Source organism: Pagrus pagrus, assembly GCF_965226575.1.
Source record: "Pagrus pagrus genome assembly, chromosome: 11".
NCBI lineage: Eukaryota > Metazoa > Chordata > Actinopteri > Spariformes > Sparidae > Pagrus > Pagrus pagrus.
In genome coordinates, this window is record NC_140195.1 from 32418695 (window position 1) to 32446654 (window position 27960).

The 27960-nt window shown below is 41.7% G+C and overlaps 2 protein-coding genes across 5 annotated transcripts; one reads left to right on the plus strand and one right to left on the minus strand.

The window, feature by feature from the left end:
* Positions 1-1571: 1571 nt before the first annotated feature.
* On the minus strand, positions 1572-18131 carry LOC311265339 (deoxyribonuclease gamma-like). 2 transcript variants are annotated; one of them, XM_084366890.1, is made up of 9 exons: positions 18069-18131; positions 7827-7998; positions 4582-4670; positions 3898-3987; positions 3680-3792; positions 3449-3561; positions 3180-3337; positions 2229-2325; positions 1572-2101 (listed from the first exon to the last, which is right to left on the minus strand). In XM_084366890.1, the coding sequence occupies exons 2-9, from the start codon at positions 7974-7976 to the stop codon at positions 1940-1942; spliced, it is 972 nt and encodes a 323-aa protein (XP_084223016.1). In that variant the 5' UTR covers positions 7977-7998; positions 18069-18131; the 3' UTR covers positions 1572-1939. The 2 variants fall into 2 exon arrangements, with proteins under 2 accessions (XP_084223016.1, XP_084223017.1); XM_084366891.1 differs by lacking the exon at positions 18069-18131 and adding an exon at positions 15226-15386.
* LOC311265338 (uncharacterized protein) lies at positions 17874-27739 on the plus strand. 3 transcript variants are annotated; one of them, XM_084366887.1, is made up of 4 exons: positions 17874-17994; positions 23210-23788; positions 24272-24397; positions 25869-27739. In XM_084366887.1, the coding sequence occupies exons 1-4, from the start codon at positions 17917-17919 to the stop codon at positions 26403-26405; spliced, it is 1320 nt and encodes a 439-aa protein (XP_084223013.1). In that variant the 5' UTR covers positions 17874-17916; the 3' UTR covers positions 26406-27739. The 3 variants fall into 3 exon arrangements, with proteins under 3 accessions (XP_084223013.1, XP_084223015.1, XP_084223014.1); XM_084366889.1 differs by lacking the exon at positions 17874-17994 and adding an exon at positions 21725-21791; XM_084366888.1 differs by lacking the exon at positions 17874-17994 and adding an exon at positions 21798-21926.
* Positions 27740-27960: the final 221 nt, after the last annotated feature.

The window sequence follows — 27960 nt, forward strand, 5'->3', positions numbered from 1 at the left end:
GCTTGTACTGTTTCAGAATTCCTGTTGCTACGTGAAACAATAACCTCTCAGGTAGCAACATGCTGAAAATGGCAAGATACCCTAACCCTAACCTGGTCGCAGCACTAACCTAAACAAGCTAGCAGCTCTTACTTTTTCTTTTAGGGCATTTAGCCATTTTAATCCTAGGGCTCACCCCATCCTGGCTTTAGTGACACCTAGGAGAATGCAAACAAGCAGAGCGTTTTTTTCCCCATAGTCGAAAGACACTTGCATTCTGTTGCAGTTGCACCTTTCTCCAGTCTCTGGATGTGCAAGACTAAATCTGACCTAGTCGGAGGACGTGCATAGGTTTGCTTTAGCTGTGGATAACCCCCAAAACACACATTCTGTTTCAGTAAGAAAAACAGAGATGCGTCACATTACTGCTATAGCTGTGTTTCACTGACTTCAACCAGGGTTTCTGCAGGTTTGAACAAGTCAAATTTAAGACTTTTTAAGACCTTTTTGAACTAAATTTAGAGGCGGAGGCGGCGCAGAGTTCGGGTCGAGCAGAACTGGACGAACTTGGACCGGGAACTGGTGACAAAGGCGTACAAAAGCGTGTGATAGCGTGACTTCGCTGGAGACTTTTAGAAGCTAACTGGTGCTTCTCCGATTTTGTGTGTGACACCAGCACTTTCACACCAAATGTGCCCAATTTGAGGGTCCTCTTGCAGAGCGTACACTGCGCTTCTGATTCATTATTATGCAGCTTTTAACCAACTGAATTCTGGTTGTTCAAGCCAACACATTAAATTTACACTTTCCCATAGTTGTAACAGATTCCGCAGTCGAAGTCTTTCCGGAACTGGCGAAGTTTACAGCGATAAATTCCGACCGGGCTGTTGGCAAAATGCCACTTACGTTCCTGAATACTTCAGAAAGAAGTACAACACACGGAGCTAACTGTGAATCTCACCAACACGTTTCCCAAAAACAAAAAACAAAAAAGGCGATGACGGAAGCGGTAAATGAACGTTCATATTTAAGACCTAACTAAATGTAATTTAAGACCTATATGCAAAATATGGATGTATTTAAGACTTTTTAAGGCCTTAATTTTAGATACATGAATTTAAGACTTTTTAAGGATGCGCGGACACCCTGTCAACAAAGTACTTGGTTTGAGCTGTGATCCAGTTTTTTCTTGCATTTTGTTTCATTTTAATTTGGACAGGAGAGGCATGCTGGGAAGAGTGCAAACTTAATATGATGTTCTGAGTGAGCAATCACTTGGACATTATGTTAATTCATCATTTATTTGTTAAAAGACTGAACTGATGTATATGATTATAAGTTAATTGGATCAGAGTTGACATAAAATCAACAAACGTACTGTAGCTTTATAGAGTAAATGAGATAGTCGGGTATAATGTAAACATGAAGTCAGAGAGAATACGACAGCAAACAAAGAACAGACTGTAGTCAGGAGAAAAAGAGAAAGGACATCAAAACAATTACTTTCATGGTATGGCCTGTGATCATTTGTCAGAATTTGCCCTCCCCATTCTCAGAAATATCTACAAAAAAGTCACCAGACACGTTATGACTTGAGTTTCTGACAAATTTAATTTATCACATTCCAGAACCAATCCCAAGTATTTACAAAATGCATATCTTGTATATAAGGCATCAACATCATAGTGGTAACCACATCACCTTTTCTCCTCCATAATTCCAACACCATTTCATAGAGAAATTATTTGATCAATTGTTCTGCTCCATGAAATTATTTCAGTGCCTCCGTTTGTACTGGTAGGTATTTTTCTGAACCAACATCAAAGAATGTGTCATTAGTGATATTTGGCAGGTTGGACTCCACATGTTGTGGAATCATGACAATCTCATTAGTTCTCTGAAGTAAGCTGTCCTGGGATTGTCCACAGACTGAGATGGTAAAAGTCCACAGCAGTTCACTTTAAAGCCAACATGTTAACATTTGGAAGAGAAGATGACTGACAACAAACAAAGAAAAGAACTTTGATTGAGATGTCTCCTTTGTGCCACCACTGAAGAAGTTTTTGTTTGTGTCGCCCTTCAGCAGGACCTCCACCGGGTAATGGTCACTAACCTCAAGCGCCTGAACAGAAAACACAGGCAAAACAGCTTCCGAACATCAGCACACTTCGATAGAACACAGTTTTAGGCTTTACATGGGTTGTTTGCTTTTTTTACTGTTTCACATTTCACAACATGCAGCCTGTTACCTGCTCCTCTGTGAGTCGGTATTCCATTTGGAAGTTAAATGGTTTAGCTGAAGAAGGCACAACTGCTCTGGCAAACCTTTCCCCATGTACAACGATCCTGTTGTAAAACACATAACGGACAGACCAAAATGCATACTTGAAACACACACTTATGTTTTCTCATTTGAAATATGACGGCATATTAAAGAAACTAGTCCCTACAGCATTTAAAAAGGCATAATTTCAGCTGAGTTGCTGTGATCAGTAGCTTCGCTACTAGGCAACAGTAAACTGCACCAATCTCTCACAGAGGCCATCTTTGGTTATTAGAGGAAACCACACCCATCTACAAATGCGGACATCATTTTGATCTCAACTACACACCTGTTTCATGACTGCATCTTGCATGGTTATGATACTATTGCAGTGACAGAATCTGTCCACATACATATGAACAGCTGCCAAAATACTCAACACTTTAGACACAGCAGACAGGCTGGTACAGCCATGCTGCCACAAACTGACACTTTTTACATGGAAACAAACAACTTCATGTTTTGATTTAATGCTGAATTTACAAGAAGGCACCAATGATTTAGAATTTGTCGTATCTGTTTTTGCAAAGTTTGTTACCCTCCTCCTCACCGAACAACTCTCACAGTCACGTGATTTATAAGGGAGTCTGGGGATATTGCGGTCACTAGTTCGATGCTAAGTTGAAACAGATGTTGTGTAACCCAATCATCTGCTATTATCCTTCTTGGGGGTGTTCACACCTGTACTTAGAGCTGTCTACCTGTTATCTGATTACTCAGGATGGATGGTAACATCAAGTCTGAACAGCCTAATAGCCTCACAGACTCACATTACACTCACAAAACATTACAAGCCTTGGCTTGAGTGGCTTGGGGTCCAACCAGATCTATGGATCTGGTGCCACTTTGTGGTGGGACTTATGGAGTGTGAATTCACCTGTCATACGTGCAGGACGTGGAGGATCGCACAGTAGTGTCAATTTTATCTGGAATGAGCCAGAAGAGGCTCCTCTCTGTAATCAGGCGAACGTTCTTCCTGTTCTTCTTAGCAAGGTAGCCGCAGTCAGCATTGAAGTCCCCGAGAAGCATCACATCCTGCTCTTATACACACATACACAGCAAAATTGATGGTAGAACTACAAAATCTTATCGACTGGGTCATTATGAATGTGTCCTGTAGTTATAGTTAGCACCAACAAACCTTACCTCAGTTTTCCACATCCTCTTCACATGTTGCAACACGTCATACAATGCATCAAGTTCCTTAGTCGTGTTGGTCGGAGTGGTGTGCTGAGGTATGAGGACAAACTCTTTTATAGCTGAAGATATAGATGGGGTTTGGAGGGAGGGAGGATGCAAGGAAACGTGTTTATATGCCTAAACATCACCATGCTATTCCTCATCTTAGATGGGAATCCCGAGTGTCAAAGGACTGACCTGTCTTGGGGGCTTTGAAGCGGACAACAAAAGGCTCTCTGGAGAAAGCATCAAAATCTCCTGGTCGATTATCTGGGTACTGATACTGGCCAGTGACTGTCACTGTACCTGTCCTGTACAACGTCAGTAAAACACATTACAGCCTGTATTTAAGACGTCTTAACTTTGGTGCATCCAGCAGCAAGGTGGTACGAGTGTGGATGAGCAGTTTAGCTTACCTGTAAACAAATACATACTGCTCCTGGTATGATTCAGACCTGCCCAGTCTCTCACTGGCCACAGCATCATACACATGCTCAGTGTCATACCTGAAAATCGAAAAGAGACGGACAGAAAAGTGGACACAACTGTTAATTCCGTGATTCTGATGTTCAGAACATCACCATTTCTGACTTGTGTTATGATTCAGATTTAGTGCCATATCAAATATTTTTTTTCCTGTCGCCTCAGTTTGGATTTGAGTGGGTTTGTTTGCTCTAAACATACTCTGTGCCGTCTTGCTGTGGTGCATCACTTTGTTGCTTCTGATAATCGCCACAGGATCAGATATGAGACACACTGATTTGAACTGTTTGGAGGAAGAATGTAAGAGTCCATTCTTGATTAAAAGCTGTTTTCACTGTCTTTTGTCTCTGGCTGTTGCCTCTCGTCTCATCTCTCATCTGTGTGTGTATATCTGTATGACTTGAATCACAATGCTCAATGCAATATAATGATACATGATTAAAAATGTACGCAATTGGTCTGTGAGTTTCCTGGTTTGCTAGTGCTGTAAAGGTTAGAAAAGAGAAATGCTCTTTCAAAATTTAATAATTCTTAAAAATGTATCAGTTATATGTCCAATTCTGGATAGGACGGCATCTGGGTCTGGTCCACCTATTAGTGATCTTGGGGAGAGTCACCTGTTAAGGCGGTCAAGCAGTCGTGGTAAAGCTCTTTGTTGACTGTCTCTCACTTCCTGAAGCAAACTCACATCACAGCGAGCGATGATCTGGAACACATATCACAGCAATTAAAAAGCAATTTGCAAAGTAACACAAAAGTAAATGTCTCAGCAACATCTCAGCCTTGCTGCCAAGTGGCCACTCATGGTATTGCAACTATAAAAATCCCCTGAGGTCCAAAACGCATAGACTGGCAAAGCCCTCTTTCTGGTGAACCACCATGGATCCTAATTTTTGCAAGAATATGGATGGCAGTGAAAGGAGAGAGACAAATATTGTACTGATCCCACTTGAATTACACGTGTGTCATTTTAAAAGATTTTTTTTTAACTCCAGACAGTTTGTTTTTCATGAAATAAATGAAATAAAAGACATTGGAAATATGGAATCAGAAAGACTGCTGCAGTTGTCAATATGGCCAGATTTACTGTGATTTTCCCCTTTTTTCATCCTTTTTCTGTGCTGAGTTTGTTGATGTGTATTGAGCGAGATGACGTCATTCACTGAGTGCTTTCACACAAAACTAAATGATACAACAAACTGTGACTTGCAAGACTATCTTTTAAACTGACAAACATCATATGTGTGATTCATGGCACAATTCAAACAGGATCAAAAAACTTTTTGTCGTTTCAGGTCATGCATAGGATTAATTTTACAAAAGCTAGGCTTGGCAGGTTGTTTACAGGTATTAGTGATACAAGTGATAGATGTAGCTTGTCACTGGCTGATCATACCCACATGTTTTTTTCTTGTCTAAAACTAACAGAGTTCTGGTCTCATTTCTTTAACACGTTAACCAAAGCCTTTTATATTATACTAGATACCAGCCCCTTGATAGCTATCTTTGGGGCACCCCTTACACCAGTCTGCCTCATTCATTAAGCATTAAACCTTCACACCGCGGTGAGGGGTGTCTTGTCTTGGGTTTTTTGTCTCGTGAACTTCCTGTTTTATTTTGAAAAGTAACTCTCCTCTCGTTTCAGGTCACTTGCCCCTCCTCATGTGCCACCTGTCTGACCTCTCCCCTGATCCCTAATTGTTTCCACCTGTGCTCCCTCATCTGATGTGTCTTATAGTCTGCGTCTCCCTTTGTTCTGTGCCAGAGTGTCTTGTGTTCGTCACGCACCCCAGCCCTCGTCCACAGCCTTGTTCAAGCCACGTTTCCAAGTTTGTATTTCTTGTACTTTTCCTCTTTAATGAGTGATTTTTTTGTTTGTTATTATTTATTAGTAAGATTCAAGTTAAAGTTCATAGCCATTTGTTTGCCTCCGGTGGAGTGCCTCCTTTTGTTTCATTAAGTTTTTTATAGTCAGTCGTGAGAGTAGCTTTTGTTTATAGCCTTTTCCTCCGGTTGGAGTGAATTTTTGTTCTAAGTTTTTTTTTTTTATAGCCATACATGCCAGAGTAGTTTAGTTGTCAGCCTTTTTCTTTGCCTCCTCAGGAATGATTTTTCTGTTTTATTATTCTTTTTCTTTGAGGACATTTTGCCTCAATTCTGTTTCTGTTCTGTTCTTTGTTACTTAGCCTGCAGATTCGATATTTTGTCTCATAGCCTATTTGTTTGATCACTTTGTTAAAGAGTTCAAGTGAAGAAAACAAATTTCACGAATAAAGCCTGCTCAAATTGCTCTAGATCTGCTTCTGAGTCCTCTTTCCCTGTCCAGGCCTGACATAAACATTAACTTGCTTTTGCTTCACTCATTGGCTGTAGATGTATTCTGTTACACTGGAAAAGCCCAAATCCACCTTCCACCACAACTTGGTTAACTGATTTAACGTCCTGTCTGTCATTAGAAAAGACGAAACATTCCCTGAGAGGTTCAACTGCCAGTTTCTATAAAACATGGCAGCCTATCTCCTTAATATTCTTACCTCTCTAGACCCGTCTGATTCTTAATGCATCTATTTTCTTAAGTAAGCATCTTGAACATCCTTCCTATTGTGCTTTCCTCCCTGTTCTATTTATTTTTGTCTTTTATTCATGTTAGGTTTTTTTGTATGTTATTTTCTTATCTCCGTCTGAGAGTTTGGGGTAGCAAGTGAGGGGTTGCAGTAAGGTGCTTGTTCTGTTTTTCTGTTTTAACACACCAAAAAGAGGGCTGGGGAGGAAAAAAGAGCTGGAACACATATTTTTACTTTGGATATATTTGATATTTGTACAACACTGGTTTCATTGAGATAAAAAAAATTTATCACATTTTTTTTTTTTTTTTTTTTTTTTTTCAAAATAAGGTCCCTTGGGGCACACCAGAAGGGGGGCTGGACCTCTCCATTTTCCTCATAGACCACCCTTATGAAAGACATGTCTGTAAAACTGACATGATACCTAGTTTCCTTGCATCGCACAACGCTGAGGCAAACCCAGAAGCTAAAAAAAAAACGCTTTTGGTTCACATGCTTGGCAAGAAGCTTTTATTCAAGTGAGTAGAAGCCAACTTCTAGTCTGGTATCCAGTTCTTATTATACATCTATGGTGAGTGCAAACACCCACATATAAAGTCTCCGTGCTCTAGGACATATTTTGAGTGAGGGTCTATAATTTGGTATTTTTGCTGTTTGCTCAGTTATCAGTCACAAATGAAGTGATGTGTCTCTTACCCCTACCCTAACATGGCGAACGGTGAAAACATGGATGACTTTTTGCCGCTGTCATTACATAATATATATTGTATTAATACCTTTGTCGTTGTCATCTTCTTTTGTTTTTCCCGGTTTCCTGCTACAGATTTATGCCATGGATGACTACCGGGTCAATGCCCGGCGTGGGGACTTTAAGAGTTCAGTTTAAGTCGGACAAACACAATAGCCTCTTTCCCTTTTGCTTCTTACTGTCATATTCTTCTTGATACAGGTACAGGTAAAGAGTATTTTGTGTTAATAGGGCAGCACAATATTGGAAAAAACTAACATTGCAATATTTTTCTTTTCTGCAATATATATTGCAATATAAAGAAATATAGGAATAATAAAATTATAAAACAGCCTAATCAAACCATCCAAAACTATAAAGCAAATAGCAGCAGTAATGAAATTCATCTCCAAAAAACATCATTGCAAGAACATAAAGACCGCAACTCAGCTCAATATAAGTGTGTGTGTGCATGTGACATCTCCATTTTGTTTTCCCCACCACCCCAAAACAGTTTGGTTCCAATCCAGTTCACACCCACAAAAGCCAAATCCATCCATCTTTGTCTTACCCTGGTAAGAGTTAGCATGACATTGCTCTTCTGGGACTTGGAATCCCCAAAGTGATGGAGATTGAAGGCACAGATTCTAAAATCTGAGGAGCCTTCAACATCACACACACCCATGAGGAAGGGAAGTAGAAGGAGGGTGGAAGACCTCATGGCACAGAGCTGGGACAGTGACCTTGTGTGCGGAGACAAAGACAGATCAATTTGATTGAACATCTACAGTTTGTGTGCACAAGAACCGCAGACGCAACAGTAACTGTAAATGCACATGATGCATCACTGTCTGAATAACTTCACTGAAGAAGCTGTGTTTTTTTTGTGTCCACAGACAGACAGACAGGCTGACATATAAACACCTAGCAAAGTACTAGGGCTTGGTATTAGCGAGGACTTCATAATACAATACGCATCATGAGCCGTATTGTATTATGCTTCTCTGACTGACTCATTCACTCCGCCGGAAATGGCAGCCGGCAATTCGAGGCAACTACATGCACTGCGACATCTACAGGAGCGGAGCTTGTTGGCTATTCACAACTCGTTTAAAACATGAATAATTTCTTTCAAAGGATTGGTGTTTGGGGCTGGAAATCGATGCAGTATATTGTGAAAATAAATAATGCGATATATCGCCATATCCATTTTTTAGCAAGGCCATTGTGCCCACACATTTTTATATGCAGGATCAACACTAGTTTTATAAGATATGGTTGTAGCTATGTTCCAGGGCCACAACTCATTAACTCTAAGCAGTGTTGGGGGTAACTTGTTACAAAGTAATCCCTTAGAGTATTCAGATTACTCCTTTGTTGTAACGAGTAACATAAAAGCCATCCGTTACTGGAAAAAATTGCTGTCTTTCTTTCCTTTTGTCGCCACAAAAATAAAATCAAATCCCTGACGCGTTTGCACGGTTTCTGTTCCTCTCCTGCTGCTCAGCAGGTAGCTGCATGGCAGCTGAAGGTAAACCTACAGTTGTGTCAGTGCGCATGCATAGCTAGCTAATTCAGTGTAGTGAGATTGCAGAGAGGACAACATTAACTTCATGGAAATATTTGGACAAAAAGTTCAAGAACAAAGAACAACATCACAGTGAAATGCAAGTTGTGCCTGGAGGATAAGTGCTTGTCAGCTGCATCATAAACTCTATAAGGGCCGAACAGCTGTGCCTAATAATTTATGCCTCTGCCCAGTTCACTGTCAGATTGTTAGCAGAATAAAGATGTAAATGTTATATTGCATCCGTCATTCCTATTATTAGATTGCAGGATTACCGATTGTGGGCTGTAAAGAAGGCTACAAAATGACGGTAGAGTAAATATATTCAAAGGTATATGTAAAGTTGGCTAAATGCCATCTGGACAATATAAACCACATGCACAACGAGTCACAAAGAGGTTATACTGTACTCTTAAGTACTCTAAAGCATTACTCAGTAGATAATGTAGTAATCTAACAAGTTACTTTTAATGGCAGAAATCTTGTATGTAATGAGGAACTTTTAAGTAAAGTTACTCAACACTGACTCTAAAAGATGCCTACTGATTGGTTCAATATGTAGTAGCTTTGTTTTTCCATTTCTTCTGACAATTGTGGGATGTTATATGGTGGGAAAGAGAAAGAAATCATAGTTTGAGTTCAAATAGATTTGCTTTGCAAAGGTAGCAAACCATTGGAAGGTGTGACCTACCCATCTCTCCCCACCTCATTGCCTGTGCTTTGCTTACCGGTACTTACATATTTATGTGCGTAAGTTAACTCATGTAATTTATGTAATTATTTTAACCTAGACCATGATCTTTTCACGACATATGTGGAATAGGTTGATCGCCAGCAACTCTCAAAATGAAATATAGGATTGGGTACCGTTCACATCTGAACAGTTCCGATACTGGTACCTGGAATTAGGTTCCCAACGATCAAGTCATTTTTCACATGTGAATCAGTCTTTCTGAGTTTTATATTTATCATTGATATACTGCATATGACAGTGGTAAATAAAATAACTTTTGTAATTAAGTAATTTGCTACATTTAGCTTTTGATGAAGGTTCTCAGTCATCCAGGTCATGGTAATTCTAAGTGCTGTATCGTAGGCAACTGGACTTGTTTCAGTTTGTTGAAGACGTTTTAACCTCCCATCCAAGAGGCTTCTTCAGTTCTAACTAACTGGAGGACAGTTGCAGGCTTTTAAGGCTCTGTGTGGGAGTGTCCTTACAGAGTCATTAACAGAGCTGCCCGCCGTTTAACAATCAGCGCTGCACCGGCATTTCGCAATCATCAATAACTGAACCCGCCTGTGTAGACGCATCTTACTTTTGTGTGATATTCATGAGTGTTTTCGTTCGTCTATGGACGTACATGTTTTCTGCCGCGCTAGACACCAACCGGTTTTTACGGCGTCTGGCTGACTTTTTTCCCCTTTATTTTAAACTTTCAAACTCACGTAAGCATCTTCGCCAGCTCTGCTATTGTCTGTTATTTGTTTGTGTTTAAACCGCCAGCTCTCTGGTCGCTGTTATTTACTGCTGGATTACTTCACGCTGCCTGGAAAATTACATCGATCTCAGCATGGACACCCGAGGGCCTTTCTGCTTTTCTGGCTGGGCCGCGAGTCACCTACACCAGAGACTTTCTGCTGTGGCTCGCTTCACTTCACTCCCATCAAGGCATTACTACAGACATGTTTCCTGAGGAAATACAACAGGATCACTCTTTGGAAAAAGGGGACTCAATAACAATAAAAAGAAGGTAACCAGGAGGGGAAAGAAAAAGGGTGCAATTAGGGCCAGACTTAAGAGGGAGAAATGTAAACACCGGGTGCTCCCCTCAGTCATCCTAGCTAACGTGCGCTTGTTGCGTCACAAAACAGACGAGCTACAAGCCAACGTCAACCACATGCATGAATACAGGACTGCCTCCATTCTTGCATTTACGGAGACAACCCCCCCAACAACATCTGGCTAGAAGCAATCATCTCCTCCCTCAAACCTACAGCAGCTGAACTCTCCTTCAACACTGAGGAGGTGGTAAGAGCCCTCAGGAGGACCAAGGAGAACACGGCACCTGGCCCAGACAACATCAGTGGCCATGTCCTGCGGTGCTGTGCAGAGCAGCTGGGCGTGTTTCAGTTCCTGTTTCAACGATCCATGGACAGTGGCACAGTTCCCCAGCTATGGAAGCACTCCACAGTGGTCCCCATCCCCAAGAAGAGCTCAGTCAAAGCTCTGAAGCCAGAGGCCTACAGAACAGCAAGGTCCAGACTGAGGAAAGGCATCAAGGAAGCTAAGTACTATTACAAGAAGCGTATCAAGGCGCATTTTAACAGCTCGGACTCTCCACGAGTGTGGCAGGGCATCAAAACCATCACCGGCTACAACAGCAACAGCTCCACACATGCACAAAGCTCATCCCTCCCTGACGACCTGAACCACTTCTTTGCCAGGTTTGACTGCACTGCCTGCAGTAACAACACGCGGGCACAGCAGGGACCCTCACCACCGGTGCTGAATTTGAGCCCCCATGATGTGAGAAAGACCCTGCAGCACATCAACCCTAACAAGGCCACTGGACCTGACGGAGTACCAGGGCACGTTCTGAAGTACTGCGCAGGGGAGCTGACAGCAGTGCTTACAGACCTGTTTAACATCTCCCTGCTGCAGGCCTCTGTCCCCATATGCCTCAAGACAGCCACAATCATCCCTTTGCCAAAACAATCAGCCATCAGGTCCCTCAATGACTATCGGCCGGTGGCTCTGACACCGGTGGTGATGGCATGCTTTGAGCGTCTTGTATTAGGACGCTTAAAGAACAGCATCCCCCCCTCCGTAGACCACCACCAATTTGCCTATAGGGCAAACAGGTCGACCCTCCACACCGCCCTTACACACCTGGACCAGCGGGACAGTTATGTGCGGATGTTATTCATAGACTATAGCTCCACTTTTAACACCATCCCCCCCATAAACTGGGCACCAAGCTAGACCACCTGGGCCTCAACACACACTTTAGCAGCTGGGTCCTGGACTTCCTCACGGGCCGACCACAGACAGTGGAGGTTGTGCAGAACCTCAAGTACCTTGGGGTCAACATCAGCCATGACCTGACCTGGACCGTCAACACCACGATGACAGCCAAGAAAGGACTTCAAAGGCTTCACTTCCTGAGGTGCTTGAAGAGGGCACGCCTCCCACAACAGCTGCTGGTGAGCTTTTATAGGTCAGCCATTGAGTCAATCCTCACATACTGCATCACAGTATGGTACTCTGGTTGCACCACAGAGAACAGGAAAGCTCTCCAGCGCATCATCAAGACTGCAGAGAGGATCATCGGCACTCAGCTCCCCAGACTAGAGAACATCTTCCAGACCCGCTGCATCCGGAAGGCTAAGAGCATTACCAGAGACAGCACACATCCTGGTCACTGCTTCTTTGCCCCCCTGCCCTCAGGAAGGCGCTACAGAACACTGAGCACTCGCACAATTAGACTAAATAACACCTTCTACCACAGAGCTGTTACAATCCTGAACTCCACCCCCCTCCCACACTGATGCCCCCTCCCCCCCTCCCCCCCTCTCTCATCAACACACACTTACACACACACATTGCACCACTGGCCCCTTTAAGGCTTGGACTTCTTTGCACACATTTTAATTATTGTTGTTTGCCCTATTGTATATATTGTTAATTGTTTTTTTTTATATGTTTATATTTATTTATATGTACAAGGCAGCTGGAGGACTGCTCCGACAAAAATTCAATGTCCTGACAATGACAATAAAAACTATTCTATTCTACTATTCTGAACAGCCTCAGGCCTGTGGCTCTCACCTCTCTCGTGTTGAAGGCTATGGAGAGGGTCATAAAGAAGCACATCATCACGGTAACTGACCCACTGATGGACCCTCTCCAGTTCATGTACTGTGCAGGCAGAGGGGTTGATGATGCCAAAACACTCATCATGGACACAGTACACAAACACCTGGAACACCCCAACACCACAGCCAGACTCCTGTTTGCAGACTTCTCCTCTGCATTCAACACCCTACAGCCACACATCCTAGCAGAGAAACTCTCCATCTGCTGGACGACCAGCTGATCCTGTGGATTACAGACTTCTTGACCAATAGATCACAGAGGGTGCTTGTCAATAACACCTTCTCCGACGTCTCAGTCCCCTCTACAGGGTCCCCTCAGGGCTGCGTCCTCTCCCCTCTACTCTTCATCCTTTACACCGATGACTGCAGGTCCACCCATCCAGACTGTCATCTGGTAAAGTACGCTCATGACACAGTTCTTCTGGCCCTGCTCTCAGGCCCCTCACATCACCTGAGCTCAGTGCTGCATGAGTTTGTGGAGTGGTGTGATAAATCAGCCCTGGAGTTAAACACGGAGAATACCAAATAGATGGCGGTGACCTTTTCCAGCAAGCAGAGGGAGCTGGCTGCAGCAGCTGTCAGCACAATCCACGGGAGGAATGTAGAGCTTGTGGAGGAGAAGCTCAACACTTTTGGGGTCAATAAGAACATTCTACGGACATTTTATTACTCCTTCATAAAGAGTGTCATCACTTTCTCCATCACCTGCAAAACTGGACACGCCTGCAGAGCACAGTCAAAGTCTGTTCTGAAATCAGTGGACTGCCAGTCAGAGCACTTTCCAACGTGTGCGAGCAGCAAACACTGAGGACAGCTCAGGATCCTTCAGGTCTCCTCCCACGCTCTGTTCCCAGTGCTTGAGTGGCTCCCCTCGGGATGCCGGCTCCGCTGCCCAGGCTGCAGGACACAGAGGAGGAGAGCAACCTTTGTTCCCAAGGCTGTTCAGCTCCTAAACTCCACCCCCCCCTCCCCCCCCCCCCGGGGATAGGTTCACCTCTGGACCTCAGCTCTCCCTACTGGTGCGGGGGAACGGGGGATTCATCTAATAGTGCACAACTAATGCAATTAGTAGGCTACAGTCAATGAAATCATGAACTGCTTCCAAATAAAGCACATTTCGGTTTTAAGAATATTGCAAATATTAGTTTAATAAAAAGCTACTTTGTGCATGAATTTTTTTTGAATTTTTCTTTTTTTGGGGGGGGGGGGGTCTGAATGTGTGTGTTGGCACTGAAAGTGAGGTTCACCCAGGGCATCATGCAAGCTAAAATCGCCACTGCAGACAATAAGTAACCTGTTGATGGTCACTGCATTTCCCACTTCCCCTTCCTCTCTATTGCATTTTTCACTTTTGCACATTTGCACTAACTTGTTGCTGCCTCTTAATACACAACCCAACCTGCCTCAATGCTACTTTTCACCTCATGTGAATACTGTAAATATCTTTTTAGTTTATTTAGTCTATTTTATTCTATCTGACTTGTTTTGTGTCTGTGTAACTAACGTGCTGACTTGTGTACTTAATGTGCTGACTGTGTACTGAAAATGTGAAGGCAGCAGTTATAAGTTTGCACAGTCACAGTGGAACTTCCTGTTTGCTAATGTAAGCATTATAGTTTCCCCAAGTTGAGTTTGGTCTGAAAGGCTTGGTTGGGTTCAGCTAATACCTCATGCCAGTGTTATTACTTGTTGTTAAATGTGACATTTTTGGGTAGTACAAAAGTAAAGCTTTCTTGTTGACAGTTAGATGATAAATAATAAACTCTTGTCTGTCAGGTATAGTGCAATGGCCAGGAGGTGATGAGTTTAACTTAGCATAAAGACTGGAAGCTGGGTGAACAGATAACCTGGCTCTGTTCAGAGATCAAAAATACCAGCTCCTCACAGCCTAACAGAAACAGAAAAAACAAAAAGGTCAGTCTTGTCCTCTAACTCGAACTATTCCCCTAAAGCAAAGCCTGACCTCCTGTGGATGATGTGAAAGTTCTTCAGTTGTGGCCACCCAAAGTTTGTATTAATTATTTTGACAGAGAACTGAGCCTATCTAATGCAATCATTTGAAATAATGTTTGTCATTGTTTTACTGTAATAGCCTTCTTTCATGCGCGCGCACACACACGCGCGCGCACACACACACACACACACACACACACACACACACACACACACACACACACAGAGAGAGAGAGAGAGAGAGAGAGAGAGAGAGAGATAAAAACACATGAGATTGGATCTAACTGATCAGTCACAAATGAAGTGTTCTGTCTCGCACAGCCATTCACATGAACACAGGCAGCTGTGGCAGATCAAGAGGCAGCAGCCTACAGCTCTGTTCATTTATTTCAGGCTCAGGAGTAAAACAGCCATGATGTCATGGTTCATAACACGGACTTCTTCCAGCGGCCTCTCCCTCTGCCTGTCATTTAATTCCGTCACACACACACACACACACACACACACACACACACACGTACGTAAGGAAGAATAAAGGTAAGGTTGAGTGAAAGCCGGAGTGGCAGCAGTTTACCAGCTTGTTGTCTCGGTGTAGCCGCGGGGATTCCTGCCTGCTTTCTCTCTACTGAAACTCGAAGCTCCAGTATGTTTCCTGTAGGAGGGAGTTGTCGACAAGTGGAGCGGCAGGATACAGTTTGAACCTGATCCCAGGCAGGTTTCAGTTGTTGGCTGAGGCTGTAAACACAGCAGTCAAAGTTGGCCCCTCCTCTCTGGCTCAACAACACACAGGAAGAGAGACACTGCCTGTGTTCCCGTTTGAAAGGGTAACAGGTTATTCTTTGTCTACAAATCGTTTTTAGCAAAGGAAAATCTCACTCATTCTGCCTCTAATTCAAATTTGGTATGTCAGTAAAAAGGAAACTGTAAGAATAACTGTCAGAGATAACACTAGGGGAGTGAACTCAGAGTACAGATATCAACATTCATGTTAAGTCAAATAAACTGCATAAATTATACTTAAGGAAGTGGAATACAAAGAGATTGTCATGCTTCATTGTTTCTCTTAATAAACTGGGAATCCAATGTAGCACTGACGAGTCAAATCTTTCCAAACTTATTTTTAATTTCACAACTTTTACCCAAAACCCTCTCTTCAGTGTGAAAGGCAATCCTATTCTTCCTTTTTCTTGTCTCTCTCACCGTCACACAGACATGCAAAGTGTTCAAGTCTGTGATTACCATATATACTGGGGGGGCACACCCCCACGACATACCACTGTCCCAAATAATCATTAGCAAATGACAAAAAAAAGAGAGAGAGAAAAAAAAATAAGACATGTCATCATAATTATTACTAAATGTAACACATTTCTGTTATTATTACTACCAATTCTAGTATTGCAGTTCTACTGTTGTTTGTCCAAGTGGTGATACCCCATCTAGCAGAACTTATTGCACATATGTAAAAGTGGAATGTTATGAGTGTTAAGTAGACTATATATAATTGTTGATTGTGATTGTATAAAGTGTTTTGATAAATGTAATTTCATGAATGCTTATCGTCTTGCAATGTTGCACAGAATGTATACTAGCTTGCTGGCTATTTAACATTCTGACAGGAATTTCACAGTCAAATTCCTGTCAGAATGTTAGCCAGCTAGCTAGTATACATTCTGTGCATTAGTTAGCAAACAGCCCATATACATTTCCACATATTCCACTCGTATGCTTTGCATGGAGTTAGGAACATCACTGGTAAGTTAGTTTGCTAGCAACACATTAACCCAGCAACCAACAGTGCGGTCGCACTCAGCTAACGTAAATGTCTTTATTACATTATAATTGTAATATAGCCCAATTGGGAAGTTTGAGTAAAGTGTCAATCGTTTATGTAGTGCTGCATGTGTAATTTTACAGATCGTAATCATGAGCAAGAGAAAAGGTGGCACTGCCAGTGACATTCAACAGTTTTTTGGGGCAGCCTCAGAGAAGAAGAAAAGTAAGTTAAGAGCAGTTAGAAAATGAGTAACATTCAGTCAGATGATAGAAGTGTACGGTAGTACAAAAGATGAGTCGATATAATAATCATTGCCATTCAGATCAGAAATGGTTAGTACCTGATCAAGAAACACCACTTGTTTACTGGTAATATTTCTTCCATGTTCACTCTGGTGTGTTCAGAGTAAAGAGAGAGAGAGAGAAAATTAGGATTTCTATTGTGTTAAATACTGCACAAAAATCTTTCTATGGATCAAAGTGAATATGATTATGGTTGGGCCACATGATGCAGCTGTGCCAGGCAGCTTTTGGTCCCCCCAGTGTTGACTCCACGGTTATGGCCTCGAAACACAGCAATTTGTGTGGCATTCAGTATTTCAAAACTGCTGGAGAACAAATCAAACCGATGCAGTTTGGGGTGTAGTGTCATTTTGCACTTCACTCCACCCACTCTGCCATTTTGAAAAAGTGGGTGTAAAGAGAAGGCAAGAAGAGGTGGTGTGTAGTTGTCAGAAGGGAAATAGGGTGGAGCTTCTCTAAATATGACCTCTGTACTTCTCATATGCTCCTTTTTGTTGCAGGAAAAATGAATCAGGCAAGATGTATGTGTGGGGTGGGCTATGGTGTATGTTTGTTTGTTTGTTTGTATAATAGATGTATTAAAAATGATTGTATAGTTTAAAATCAGGCGAGAGAGCAATTGCTAAAACCAAGAAACAACGGATACTTGGAGCATAAACACTGATATTTATTCACAGAATAAAATCAGGTAACCACGGGTAAAAGTCCATAAAAAATGATAAGACACGGGGCTGGTAAAAAGGCGCTAAAAGGTTAAAATGAGGGAGCTTAAACTAAGAGGCGAGAAAGTCCAATAAAACAGTTTGGAGTCTTATCTGCGGGAGGAAGGGGCTGCAGCACACGTGCAGAACGCCGGTGAGAGTGGCTCTGTTGCCCGTAGAAAGAGCGTCGATACGTCCTGTGTTCGTGGTCCCGTGTCGCCGGGGGGAACCGCCATTCCGACATAACGCCATTCCGACATTAGGCCCTAATTGTCGGAATGGCAACACTTAAACCTTTAATGAAACATCCCATCACTCCGACATTTTTTGCCTCCTAAGGTCGGAATGGTGGTATTTATTTATTTTTGAAATGTCTTGCCATGCCAACACATCTTTTAAAAGGGTTAGGGTTATGGGTTGCGGATTATGGTGAAACTTTGTCGGAATGCTGGGACGTTCGCATGTCGGAATAGTTGTATGTCGGAATGCTAACCGTAGTCGCCTGGATCTGCCGATCCACCACCGTCGTCCTCTGCTGGGTACTAGCCTCCAGCTATCGGGAGGTAAGACGGCAGTCACTGCACTTTTAACACACATACAGGTATCATGAGTCACGTCATCCAGGGCCGCTACTCACACAGAAGGGCAGCCTTCTGTCAATCAGCCACCTGGCTTCTCCGTCCAATGGCGGCTCTGGCGTGGCTGCTGTGGTCGGTGCTTCTCCCTCTGTTCCTACTCCACTTCCTGCTGCTTCACCCGCTCTATGCATCTTGTTTCTCTCTCCCCTCCTGCTTCCTCTTGATGCTTTTAAAAAGCTGCCAATCTCACTCTCTCAGGTGCAGGTGATTGTGCCGGGGGTGTCACAACACACTCCCAGTGTACAATACATGCAATAAAAACACAGATAAAACTACACGCTAAAATTGGAAATGTTGCGAATTAAAAAACACACTGGGAGCTTAAAATACACACAATAAAATCATTACTTTACCCATGTGACATATGTTCAGGTTTCCTGTCCAGTATTGCTGAATTTTGGAAATAAATAGTTTTCTCATTTACAGCTTGTAAGCCACATGGCATGTTATGATAGCCTATTTTTAATCTGTACCACTGTCATTTGATTATAAAAATGGTACAGCACATACAATATGACTAGTGTGTAACAGCTTTATCTGCAGATAAGTGGATGAAGAAAGTATATTAAACTGTGAGACTTTCAAGACCTCTTATTACATATGTACAGTGACTGCAAAGAGTTTGGACACATTCACTAGATATAATAATAGACCCAAAGAACTGCTGTAAGCCTTCAACAAATAAAGGAATATTTTATTTTTTATGCAATAACATAAAATGATGTTGATACATTAGGTTGATACATTGACACTGAAAGTAGGCCACAAAATTTAATGAAGAATGAGTTCTTCACAGAATGATTAGATTATTTTTAGGTGTAGAACAACACTCCCCACTCAAACATGAAAATCAGCCAAATGTCAATCAATTTCCTACAAAGACGAATCATAACAGAGCGACAGTAATCAAAACAGACCAGCAGAGGGTACTAAAAGGCCAGGCAGACATTTTATATCTACTGAACTCCAAAGTCTTAAATGAGATCTACCCAACAAACCAGTTTTAAAGACGGAGATTTAGTGTGAATAATTGTGAGGGGGAGAGTGAATGTTTGCAACATGTTTTTTCGATTGTGAATCAGTACGGTCATTCTTGAATGAAATGCAGAGCGTGCTACAGTCCAGGGAGAATGAACTGCTACCCTTGACAGTGAAGGAGATTAATGCCTTTTTCCATTACATTTGCCGGCCTGTCTCCACTCGGTTTGACTCGGTGCGGCAGCGCAGCACGGCCGGGATTTTGCATTTCCACCACAACTGAGCTACCTGCTTGAAGGTGTGTCTTAAACCAATGACGCGCTTGTCACAATCCCTGCAGTACTATCAAAGAATCACCGCTAACAAAGTGGCTTCTATAATTTACTTACAAACACATTTCATTCCCTATAACTTCTTCAAAATAAACCCCCCCCTGTTATTTAGTCATTTAAAAACTTTTATTATGAAGCTGCATTACGGTTATATTAAAGGATAAGTACCGTTTTTTACAACCTGGACCTTATTTCTGGCAAAACATATGGTCATTTACTCACCCAGATAACTTTGGTGTCATTCGGCGTCGTTCGGACGAAATTAGATCCAGTGTAGCGGCGATATATCCATATAATGGGAGAGACGGGGCAGCGACACACAGCCTCTATATAACGCATTATCTGCCACGAAACTAGTTAATTTCATCAATATTTTGTTATGAAATGCTAGCGCTATTAGCCTCTGAGTCCGGGCTCGTCCGTTATCAACATCCGGGGTCAAACTAGCAGTAGCAGCTACAGGTAAACAAGGCGCGCTGTCGCGGGTGCGCGCGCAGCTCAGAGACGACATCTTCCAGGTCAGAGGTAGTAGATCAGCCTACAGACCCCGGATGTTGACAATAGACGAGCCCGGACTCAGAGGCTAATAGCGCTAGCATTTCATAACAAAATATTGATGAAATTAACTAGTTTCGTGGCAGATAATGCATTATATAGAGGCTGTGTGTCGCTGCCCCGTCTCTCCCATTATATGGATATATCGCCGCTACACTGGATCTAATTTCGTCCGAACGACGCCGAATGACACCAAAGTTATCTGGGTGAGTAAATGACCATATGTTTTGCCAGAAATAAGGTCCAGGTTGTAAAAAACGGTACTTATCCTTTAAAGTCCATTTAGCAATATCCGCCAAAAACTGTTTAGGTGGGATTAGCACAGATTTGCTTGTGTTTCTGCTTCTAGTTGTTAACGTGATTAAATAGTTCAGGAAAGTCGGAAATTGTGAAATCCCATGAAGTTTTCACATGATTTCTTTCTTCTTTTTTTTCTCAATAAAATCTGTAACCTACGGAGCCCCTACAAGGACATGTTTTCCCCCATGTCCCTTTAGGGCTCCGTAGTAATCCGTTCCGCACGAGATTTTAGTTGGTCATCCAGAGATGATCTCTGTAGGCTACTACCTCTGTCTTCAAGAAGAAATTTAAATTTAAACATTAATCTACTTCTCAAATTTTGCAGATTACAATCTTGTTATGAGATGTCTTATATGAAGTCTGCTATTTTTACTCATGTATTAGCATGCGTTTTATCAATGTGCATCGTCCGTTTTTAAATAGGCTAAACGAAACTGAACGCAGTCTTTCCATACCGAAAGTTAAGATGTGAAGCTAGTATAATGGTGCATTGATGTTATGTCTGAATAATCGGAAAAATTCTATAATTAATTAATTCACGAACTGCGTATGAATTTTTTGCTCACACATAATTTGTAATATAGTGTTAGGTTGTAACCGTTGCTGTCCATGTCAACCTATAGCCTATTAGTTGGTAAAACGGTTTATTAGTATGAACCATGACAACAAGTCAGGCAAATCAATATATAAGTGGTTCATGGAATGTAGGCTACTGTTGTAGCAAGTCTGGGACAAAAATAACTTTTTAATTTTCAAACAAATATGTTATTTAAACGCTCTATGTAATAAAATATGACACATCTTTTGTAGCATCCATGCTGTTTCCACCATAGCTCTCGATGAGCACACCGAAGTCGTTGGGACGACTTCCAGACAGGGGAAATGGTGAAAATCCCACGTGTACTTGAATGCAGCGTAAAATGTGTGCTTCGTCACACTTCTGGTAGGCCTTCAGAATAAAAGTCTGGAATTCTTATTCTACAAATATTTGAATTGATCTAATTACAGGGTAGGGATGCACGTTGGCATTTACTCACCAAATGATCATAAAGTTGAGGAAGTGGTTACAGAAAATGATTAACGTGTTATGACATATTTTGTTATCTAGTGGCTGCGAACAACGAGCCAGCTACTACCAGACTCAATTAACCACTGTATATTTCGTAATTGATTGTTAATGAATAACCATGTACGTCATTATACACCTTTGCACAGTATCCCACTGACTTTGACATCTATAAAGAACAAGCAGTGTGATGATATTTGAGCATTAAGAACAAACGAAGGGATTGTACAAACGAAATAGTTACTGTGTAGCCTACTACTTGGGCAAACACGAAGGCCGGAATTATTTTCAAACTCTACTAAATTGTGTGTGGATGAAGTGCAGAATAAGGCACTGCATATTGTGCGCTGTGCAAGATCTTTAGTTGTATTTGTTTGGGTGACGCTTTTATTCTGAAGAGCACGGCCCGTAAGTACTGTTGACTGGCGAGGAAGTGAACAAGCTACAAAACAATCAGGAACACTGAAGGTGGATACTAATGTTTGATGGAGGTATGAGCAGCAATGCAGAACCCTTTGTCATTTAACTTCAGCTGGTGTTGACAGGAACGCGTTGATGTGCTTTGGCTCGTTTCGAGCATGTCCAAGTCGTTACTTGTGGCACGAGACCCAGGTGTTGACGAGAAGGTGAGGGTGACGTTAGCTAACGTTACCGAGGCGTACTGTGTGTGAAGAACGAGAAAGGCTGTCTTCACCTTCACCTCCTGTATTCTTTTCTGGATTGAAACATAGGGAGTCGAGGCTGTTTTTGTAAATCATATTTTGCTTTTATGCTAGAGAGTTTCTTTGCATTTTTATGTTTTATGACTTTAAGGACTGTGGTAGAAGAAACTCATGAAATACACTTAACGTAGTTGTCACTTTCACTTTTATGTAGTCTTGATACGTGTATCTAAAAGTCCAATATGTGTTTTTAATCAGAAAGTCTCTCTTGAAAAAATGGTTTCAAGTTGAACCTTTTGGCAAAGCCACACATGTAGCCTACATCAAACCATACACTTCCAATGCATACATTGGAAAATGTCATCACAAACCACAGTTGTCGTAACAATTCACTGAGTGGATACAATCCATTTCAAATGTTGACATTGATTTATTTGCCTTAGGGAGTTGGGAATTTCAAATATTTAGTTTGTAACATGTGAATAGTTCTTTTATATATTCCTCAATATATGTGAAATAGGGTATGAGATAAGCACAACGGTTTTGTTTGGGATTTCGACTTCATTAAAGTCACAGCATCTAAAAGTTAATGTGAGACGAGGAGGATAGAAGAATTTGTTAAAATGTCAAGACATCAAATATTTTAAATCTGTTTTTCTTACTAAACAGAAAAATACAACCGTACACCGTCTGAATTCAAGTTGGTCTCTTTTGCCAAACTAAGATGAGCTTAATTGCCTCAGAGTTTTCCAATTTTTCATTTTGTTTGAAAGGAGTATTCAGTTTATTATGATATGAAACAAACCAGAGCTGCTGTTGAACAAACAACAGAGGGGCTGCTGTCAGAGCAGGGCCGGCACTTGACATTTGGTGCACGGGTCAAGATTAGGATTTGGTGCCCCCAAATTGCAGCTTCTCTCATCAGTTAACCAACATTGAATGTTGTCAGTTGGATTTCTTTTTAGCAAGTGTGCCACTATATAAAAATAGCTTTATGGTTCTCCTTATTTATAATTCCTAATTGAATTACTATCAAAGCACATTTTTGTAAGGTTCTGTTTTATCCTGTTAATGTAACAAACAAAATGGCTGTCCGACTTGAAGAATGAGGAGTCTGTGACTAATAAAAAACAACTAAATGTTTTTGTTTGATAGTTGGCATCATAAGGAATCTAAAAATGAACTAATACATATGTCCCAGCCAGGAGCCCTGTGCACCTTTACTGATAGTCTTTATGTGTTCACAGGGAAATACACAGAGCATGGATCTCCTTGAAAGTCTGGAAATCTACATCCCAGTGGAGGCTGAGGTGAAAAACATCTGTCTGTGGAGTTTACCTAACTCAGTGCTCAGACGAATGGGCGTCCCATTGTATGACACTGAGGGCTCCAGGAAGCTTGCAGAATCTCCAGAAGGCATATGGATTTGTCCAGCAGTCCTACGAAGGAAAGGCCAGAGACCGACCTCCTCCACAGGAAACAGCATGACAGAAAACATGTCATCACTAATGGCTAAAGAGTTTCGGGCTGCACCAGGTCCCTTCCGAATGTCTTTTGTCTCCTCCAACCATGCAGCTTACAACATACTACAGGACACTATGCCTAAGGGACAGGTCTCTGCACACACTCCTCGCAGATCCCAGTTACCTCCCGGCTCCGCACCGCAGACCTACCAAGATGCTGTCGTCATCTACCATGGACGCATTTACCTGTCCATAAGGAAGCCCAGTCGAAGCCAGCATCAACAGGAGACACATGGAACCAAGCCAGCTTCCCAATTTTCAGTTCTTTCCACATTAGACGTGTCATCTAAAAGCCAGACGAAGGTAACATGACATTTCAGTTGGCGATTACATTCAAGTCACAGCAACAAGAAGTAAACCTGGGAAAAACATGGCAGGTCTTTTGACAAGTATAGTTGCCAAAATTGGAGGTGAAACAATATACTGCAATAATCTGCAGATGCTATCAGCTCTGTGAGGCTGCACAGTGGTGCTTTGTCAGAATGCTATAATGCTCACAATGATAATGTTAACATGTTCACCATCTTAGTTAGCATGCAAAACGTGTTCGCTAATGGCAAAGTCATAAGTTTTGCAGGTATTTGGTCATAGACCAAAATATTGGACATTTAAAAATTGACTTGATGCTGAGACTAGATGTGAAGTCAGAGGAAGAGGAAATGTTACTATAGCCTGAGGGGGATATCAATGTGTGAAAATGGATATAAAGCACCATTTTGACAGTAGAGTAAGAAAGCTTTTGCACGCAGTAAAACATGTATCTGTGACATCTCTATCCTCCTGCAGCGAAACAAAAGACCTGCAGACAAAGACCTAAAAAGGACAAGACTGAATGTCATTGTGCCCCAAATCTCCTCAAATCAGCCAAAGGATCTTCTCATAAAAGAAGATAGTCACTCCACCACATATAAGGTGAGTATTATAATGCAAATTTCATATGGCTTTATCTGAAAAAAGAGTAAATTGAGAAAGAATGATTTTAAAGAAGAGAAAAATATTAGTTAAAGTTAGTTGGTTATTTATTAAAACTAGTTGTGTTGTCACATTAAACTGTAGTTCACTTCATGTTCCTCAAAACAGAAACCGTCAGTCCTGCAGTGTTTAGCTCCACTGTAAGCTATTAGCTCAGTCAGCTTTTAGCAGCGTAAGCTGTTAGCGCTCATGCTGCAGGGCTCGAAACAGACAGCCTCAGGTTGCCATCCCCCGCAAACAAAACTGTTTGCTGTACGCTTCAAAGATATTTAAACTTGTAAAAAGGACAGGATTGGTTACAATGTAGGGCACAGCTGAAGTAATGCAGAGTACTAAGTGCAAAATAAATAATATCTTTATTTTAAGCCATCCCTGAATCAAGTGAATCCCAATTTAATTTCCAAGCCTAGGCCTGAACTACATTCCCTATAAATTGATTCACGTAATTGTCTGAACTGATTATACTATGAACTGCAACGCGGTTATCTGTCAAGGTTAGGACAGCTCTGAATGACCACAGCTGGGACAGGACCAAACAGAGCCTCCAAGACAGACGAAGGCCAGTTTGACAACAGGGCGTGCAGTATGATGCACAGATAGCTTTACTTGTTGCTGAAGTAACTATTTACTGCTGATAACTGTAGCTGATATTAGCTAGTTAGCTCTACTAGCCGTGCAGCCACTCCTATTAACTGACTCAGCCCCGGGTTGCCAGGAGCCATACCAAGTAGAAAAAACACCTTGGCACTATATTTCCTGTCTTAAAACTGGCCTCCATCGGTCTCAGAGGCCATATTCACTTGGAGCTGAGAGTCCGAGCAGGCAGAATTAGACAAACATTTAAATATGCAGATGCAAACAGTTCTCGTCTAGCCATTTCATGGAAACTATAAATAGTACCTTGTCACTAAATCCACTTTTTAGAGTGAGTTATTTGCTTTACAGGCACTTAAATACACTTTCAACTGATATTTGACCTAGTCTGTGTTCATTAAAACTCATTATTTTTCCCATTTCAGAGAAAATCCAGTAATTCTGTCAAAAATGTGTTAAATAAATCCATGACATCTGTAACCTGGGACACATTCACACCAAACCCCCACAAATAAGTGTGTTACCAAAGGAAACATGAAAATAGAGAAAAGATTAGGGCCCAGACAAAAGCCTTGGGGTACACCACAAGCAAGGTAGACAAGGAAATGGAGCTGCCAAGGTCCTTAGAAAAATGTCTGTCAGAGAGATAGGACTTTAACCACTCAAGAGCACAGCCACTTGTTGCCACCAATGTGATTATTGAGTTAGATGTTAGTATGGGTTAGTTTTACAAGTAATCACATATGGCATACGTTAGGTCTTGGGCTCTGTACTGTGGACTGTGGATTTTTGTGACACCACTTCGTATTTTGTCCAGGAGCTGCAAAATCAAAATGGTCCCAAGAAGAGGCACACCACATGTAAAGAAACACAAAGTGAAAACACATTAGATGCACCCTCAGCCAAGACTGCACGTTCTGTCCCTCAGTCCACTGGCAGTGGGCACAACATGCAAAGCCATTGTCATAAGGATGCTAGATTAGAACAGGCTGCAGAGAAAGCAACAAGCCATGCGTCAGCTTGGTTTCAGCTTCAGGGGGAGCAGGAAGAAGTGGTCAACAATGACACTGAGATACAGAACTCGGTCAGTGAAGAAGCTGATGGCACCAATCCAAACAATGATATGGACAGGAACATAAACCCTGTCGGTGGGGAATGTGACAACATTGTTGGTGTTGTAGAGCACAGTGGCAACCAGAGCTGGAACAAGAGGGCCTCTCAGGGGGGAGCCTGTGCTTCCACATCACTACAGCAGCAGTATGACGAGCTGGCACAAGAGGAGGAGATCTCTCAAATGAAGGCCAAACTCAGACTGAACGAAGCAGTTCTCAACAACCTGCACTCCTCATTATGACAGCTCAGTCGCAGTGAACAGCAGTAATGATGCTTTAGTTTCCCCAAAATTACTATCATGGTAAGTTCTTTAGAAAGCATTTAAAATTGGGTTCATATCATCAAAGTGCTGAGGTCACTCAGTCAGAACCCCTGTACAGTCATGGATGGGATATGAATATCCGAGCTGAGAGCAAGTGTAACTTTAAAACCTTATTCTCCAGCCGAGGCTGGATAATCCACAGTCAACATAGGCTGCAATATCCAGATAAATCTTCCATATCTGCATCCTGATGCATCTTATAATCAAAAATATTTCCACACCTCTAGTAAAGATGTCTTGGTGACCAGATATCTGGAAAACTAGTAGTCACATTTTGTTGATTTTTACTCCAGACAATGACTACTATTGCTTTGTCTTTTTTTGTGATCAGGTATTATCAGGATTATTTGTAAGGGAAGGGGAAGCATCATCACAGTTGCACAAGTGGCACATGGCATATACTGTTGCTTTCTGACCCTTGACTTTCCCCCTGGGGCCGTCAACAGGCCAACAACCAAATTTTACTTGTGGCTTTACTGCTCTTAAGGTTCTATTAATAGCAAAATGGTCACTATGTTAAGAATACGCCAATTATTTATCTTTGCACTCCTTTAACATTGTCAGACTCACAACTGACTGTTAAAGAAATTAAGAGAAAAAAGCCTTCTCAGCAGAACCAGAGATGGGTTAGGGTTAGATGCGAGTGGAAGCCAATTAAGCCTGGAGCCTCTAGCGTGCAGCATCACTTGAAGATATGTATGAGACTTTATGAGGCTTTGAATGAGTGTTATTTTGGTAGGTTTTTCTGCTTTTAAACCATTATTTAAGTATCATTAATATCTATGACTATCTTAAGAAATGATTGCTATAATGACACCATGTAGATTAGTGTATCATTTTTGCTTTTTTGTAATGGGATGCCTCTTTCTCCCAAACCCATTTTTTTCCTTTATTGAGTGAATCCTCTCCTTGAGTTTTCATGAACATACTGTATGTCTTGTACTCCCTGTGTTGCCCCTGTGTTGTATTGCTGACTAAACCAGGAGACGGGTTAGGACCTGTGACAGCCTAAATGCCTGATAAAGCTGCTTCCTTCAGCCTTCTTGTCAGTTCAGTTTTTGGATTTAATTGTTTTAGATTTAGCTCACAGCTACATGCTTGTGCCTCTGTTCAAATATAATTTTTCATGTTTAACATAGACATTCACTTTTGGCAAAGTGTTGCTGACTTTTCAAATGGCATTTCATGGAATATATTTCAGTTACTGCAAATATCTATGTTTACAATAAAGAAATTAGTGTGTGTACAGTGTACAGAGTTTGTGCTCATTTAGTGAAGGATTCAGCATATCTCCCAAATGATCTGCATCCATCTGCTGCTGACACTCATAGACAGTGTGTTAAATAATTTATATTGTAAAGAATCTAAAAAATCCTGTATTTTTGAATGAGGTTAAGGAAAGGGTGTGTCACTGTTTGTCTTTTGGTAATTTAATCAGCTGCATATTTGTTTGGAAAATTCACACACTAGACAA